This window comes from Sorex fumeus, unplaced genomic scaffold, assembly GCF_029834395.1.
Source record: "Sorex fumeus unplaced genomic scaffold, SorFum_2.1 ptg000098l, whole genome shotgun sequence".
Lineage (NCBI taxonomy): Eukaryota > Metazoa > Chordata > Mammalia > Eulipotyphla > Soricidae > Sorex > Sorex fumeus.
In genome coordinates, this window is record NW_026606155.1 from 25,234,838 (window position 1) to 25,239,778 (window position 4,941).

Consider the following 4,941-nt stretch of genomic DNA (forward strand, 5'->3'; position numbering starts at 1 on the left):
GGGATCTGTGGTAAATGCCAAATATATAAAGATAGACCTACATAGGTCATCTGGCAATTAGGATATCATCTCTATCAGAGATGATGCACTGTAGCACTGTCCTCCCGTTGTTCATTGATTTGCTCAAGCAGGCAGCAGTTAACATCTCCATTTGTCCCTGTCACGTGCTAGTGTAGCCCAATGGCATTGGCTCACTCCAGGAACACAAAGTGAGACTTGTTGTTACTGTTTTTGTATATCAAATACGCCACAAGTAGCTTGCCAGGCTCTGCTGTGCAGGTAGGATTCTCTTGGTAGCTTGTCAGGCTCTCTGAGAGGGACAGAGGAATAGAACCCAGGTCAGCACATGCAAGGGAAATGCCCTACCCGCTGTGCTATCACTCCAGCCCCATCAGAGATGATATCCTAAGAAATTTCATGTAGTGTGTAAACACACAAAAAATAAAAGGCTGGTGGTCAGGCCGTTTCCCTACTCCACGGAGGTCGATAGCGATGGTCAGGCGAAGGAAGGAAAGGAGGCCAAGCTGGTTGGTCTTAGCAGCAGTTTATTACATGGAAGAGATGTATGTCATGGAGGCCTCAGGAATCCTCAAGCACGTGCACCTTTGTTCTCTCAGCTTCTGTCCTCAGCCCCATCTTCCCAGGTTCTCTGATACACGTGTCCCCCCAGAGAGCCCTGAAATCTCCCTTATATACATCATAGTACCTCTAAAGGGCGCAATATAGTGATGTCATCAAAAGGAGTTACAGAAAGACATTGAGGCAAAACATACATTGTTTCTTTACATCCACAGTCCAGTAATCCTGGCCTCACCTTTTTACAAACTACAAACACTTGGATTAGCACAACAAAGACCTGTCTGCTAAAGCTTGGAATCTATATCTCCTGGAGCCAGGCATCTACATCCCAAAGATCAGGCCTGGTTTAGCACCTGGGATCTGCATACCTAAGACCAGCTAGGTTCCTGTGAGATAAGGGAAACTGCCTCAATATACTAAAATCATTTACTGAAGGCAGTTTGGAGGGGAGAAAGTTCAGTCTCATCCAAGCTAGTCAGGACACATAGGAAAACTGCTTCTAGGACGTGTTTGTCCTCTCCTTGTCCAACCAACATATAAGCATACATAATATTAATCATCTTGTATGGACACAGTAAGAAATACTTTGAGCTTATAGAATTGCTCTCCTAGGGCCATCTCGATCTCAGACTGCAGTGCTCAGGCCAGATATCTTTCCTTTTCTAGCAGCAGGGTCCTAGTCTCGTCATTACTTTTGGATCATGACAGCATTTGCCTATTATCAAACTCTTAACCTATAGTTAAGAATCATGGCACCTTGGCTTGGCCCATCTCGATGCCAGGGTAGCCCATAACTTACCGGCTTGCCCTGGTTCCATCCAGTCCCACGTCAGGACCCTGCCCTTGGGGTGCTAGGAAGTGAGGGCAACTGAGGCTTAAGTTGAGAAGGCAGATGCCCAGGAGTGAATAATATTCAAAGCCAATCAATTCCTAAATTACAAAGCATATTAATTAATTGTCTTCCTGTATCTATTCAAAAGGACATTGCGTTAAAGTAAACTCAAAAGACATAAGGAGAGGAGAAAGGCAATATTAACTTACAGTACAGCTTCAGTGTCTAAGCAGAATGAGACCTTACAAATTGGTTGGGGAAGAGAACATAGAAGTGGTTACAGACAGACAAAGTAATGGGAGTGACTCGGGAGCACTGTGATGGGTGCGACCCAATAAACCTAAGCTCCTCGTACTCCAACAATGTAGCATTCTTGATTTTATGGAACCATGTGATCTGTTGGTCTGGGTTAATTCCAAGATGATACAGATGTTCTAGGTTTGAATCAATTCCTTAAAATGTTCCAAGGATCACAATTTGTGTGGGATTGCCCCATTTGTATTGGATGACAGACAGTTTTGCTCAAGTACAAGTGAATGTTCATTCAGACAGTTGAGAGTAGAATGGTAATCTACTTAAATTTGAAAGCAAAAGTTAAAATTAATTTGGAGATATGTTTAAATTTTACAAGGCCTAACCTTCAGAAAATAATAATGCAAATAATGGGACTGCACTTGCATGTATAAGAAAAAATTCTCAGATTTTTTACTAATTGAAGTGTCATTCTATTTCAGCCGACTTATATCTCACTGTTTCCTCTCCTACTGTTTCTATTACCAGTTGTGTGTGCAAGCCCAACCCAGGTCATGTTTGACTATTTTTCCACTTTCAGCATTGCAATTCTCTGATGGTTGAACGCTTCCGTGACACTGATTCACTCTGAGCAACTTAGTGAGTGGAGCTGGACCAACAGTGCCACAGTCTTCTCCGGTTCTGGAAAGATGACTCCATAACACCAGCTCCATCATGGCAGTGGATGAAGCCACAGTGCCCATCAGGGTCTTTGTCCTGCTCCTCATGTTTGGGGTGTGCCTGTGCATTTATGGTCACTCTCCGACAAGGCCCTCCAAGCTCTTCTCTTCCCCAGAATTGGTGATCCCCTTGAAGGTGACCAGCAGGGCCAGAGGTGCCAAGGTTATGGGCTTGCTCTCCTATAGTCTGCGATTTGGAGGTCAGAGACACATTATCCACTTGAAGGTCAAGAAACACCTGGTTTCCAGACACTTCCAACTGTTCACCTACACGGACCAGAGAACCCTCCAAGAGGATCAACCTTTTGTTCCCGATGATTGCTACTACCATGGATATGTGGAGGGGATCCCCCAGTCCATGGTTGCTCTCAGCACCTGTTCTGGAGGCTTTCATGGAATGCTGATGATAAATGACCGTGCCTATGAAATCAAGCCATTTAGGTTTTCTGCCTCATTTGAGCACCTCTTGTATAAGATAGACAGTGATGACACACAGTTCCCACCCAAGAGATGTGGAGTAACAGATGACAAAATAGCTCAACAACTTAAGTTTCAAGAGTCATTTAATTTCACACTGAGGCAGATTGATCATAAGTCCTGGTGGACCCATTGGAGATATATTGAGTTTTTGGTATTTGTGGATCATAATCGTTTCCTTTATCGGCATAGTAATGTATCATTAATAGTGCAGGAAGTATTTGATGTTGTCAATTTAGTGGATAGCTTGTACCAGCCTATAAGCTTAGATATAAGTTTGACTGAACTTGAAATCTGGAATGTACAAAATCCCCTGCCTGCCTTGGATATAGGCAGTTTTTTACAAGGTTTTTCCACATGGAAGATGACAGCATTTGGTACAAGAAGAGATCATGATATTTCTCATGTTTTCATAAAAAAATCTTTTGGCATAACTCTTGGTCTTGCTTATGTTGGGACAGTTTGCAAATTTCCTTTTGACTGTGGAATTGATTCTTTTACAGGTGATGGTCTGGTTGATTTTTCAATTACTGTTTCTCATGAGATGGGTCATAATTTGGGCATGCAGCATGATACTAAAGAATGTGTATGTGGACTTACCTATTGCATAATGTATCCCTCCCATCAAACAACAGATAAATTTAGCAACTGCAGTTATGAGAGTTATTGGAACACTTCTCTTCGGTCTGGAACATGTCTGCTAAATCCTGCCCAAAGCATAAACCCAGAGAGGTTTAGCACACATCTTTGTGGAAACCTCATAGTTGATGAAGGAGAACAGTGTGACTGTGGAACCATAAACCAGTGTGCAAATGATCAGTGCTGTCTGCTGAATTGCACTCTGAAACCTGGGGCTGTCTGTAGTCGTGGAATGTGTTGCAAAAACTGCCAGTTTTTACCCTCAGGGACTTTGTGTAGACAACAGGTCAGTGAATGTGACCTTCCAGAGTGGTGTCATGGCAACACCCCTGAGTGCCCCGAGGATACATTTGTGCAGAATGGACTCCCCTGTCGAAACTCTTCCTTTTGCTTTCATTCCAGATGTAGTACTACCCATGACATACTGTGCAAGAGGCTTTTTGGCAAAGATGCAAGGACTGCATCTCACGCATGCTTCCAAGAAGTGAACATCCAAAAAAATCGATTTGGTCACTGTGGTATTGTTAGAAATACCTATGTGAGATGTGCAGACCCTAACATCCTGTGTGGGAGGCTTCAATGTGAAAATGTGAAAAGAATTCCTAATATGATGGATCATACTACAGTGCATCAGTTTTACTTAAATGGTACCACTTGCTGGGGCACTGATTATCACTTAGGAATGAAGATACCTGATAATGGGTTAGTAGAAGATGGCACAGAGTGTGGTCCAAATATGTTTTGTCTCCACCAGAGCTGTATCAGCCTTAATAATTCTTGCTCTCCTGAAATCTGCCATAAGAATGGTATCTGCAATAATAAAGAGAATTGCCACTGTAACTATGGATGGGCACCTCCTCACTGCAATGTCAAAGGTTATGGAGGTAGTATTGATAGTGGGCCACCTCCTAGGTCTCAAGAAAAAGGGAAGAGACCTTTTGGTTACTTGAGAATATTGTGGATTATTCCTGTAATTGCTTTCATTTTATGTGTGCTTTATGCTCATTTTAGAAGAGAAAATGAAAGGAACAAAGAAAAAAATGAAAGACGAATGCCTACTAAACCTCATGGAAAACGGGCTAAAGGAATGAAGAGAAAATAATAAAGGAGGAACGCCTAATAGAGGAGAAAGCTAGGACACAGTGGAAGAATTACAATTGTTGGAAGAGATTGAGGAAGAAGATTTAAATTAAGGCTTCTGTTTCATTTTAAAATATTCAACTCATGTTTTCTTCTAGACTCATGTTCTCTACTAGAGAAACATTAATTTTTGGCTGTTTGAAGAAAAATTTAGGATCCTTCATATCACAATCATTAATATTATACCAAATGGATTTTGAGCTTTTTTAACTCTCATGTTTTAAGCAATATTAACAGTTCATTTATCCTACAGGTTTTTTTTTACTTTGTTTCCTGAACAATGGTACAGAAAGTCATTTTAAA

At 41.7% G+C, this 4,941-nt stretch overlaps 1 protein-coding gene across 1 annotated transcript; it reads left to right on the forward strand.

Moving 5' to 3' along the window:
• Nucleotides 1-2,350: 2,350 nt before the first annotated feature.
• Nucleotides 2,351-4,600, forward strand: LOC130041288 (disintegrin and metalloproteinase domain-containing protein 20-like). Its single transcript, XM_056133351.1, has one exon. It carries the CDS (start codon nt 2,378-2,380, stop codon nt 4,598-4,600), a length of 2,223 nt encoding a protein of 740 aa, XP_055989326.1. The 5' UTR covers nt 2,351-2,377.
• Nucleotides 4,601-4,941: the final 341 nt, after the last annotated feature.

Coding starts and splice junctions, on each gene's coding strand:
- LOC130041288 (XM_056133351.1), top strand. CDS start 2,378: ATGGCAGTGGATGAAGCCACAGTGCCCATCAGGGTCTTTGTCCTGCTC.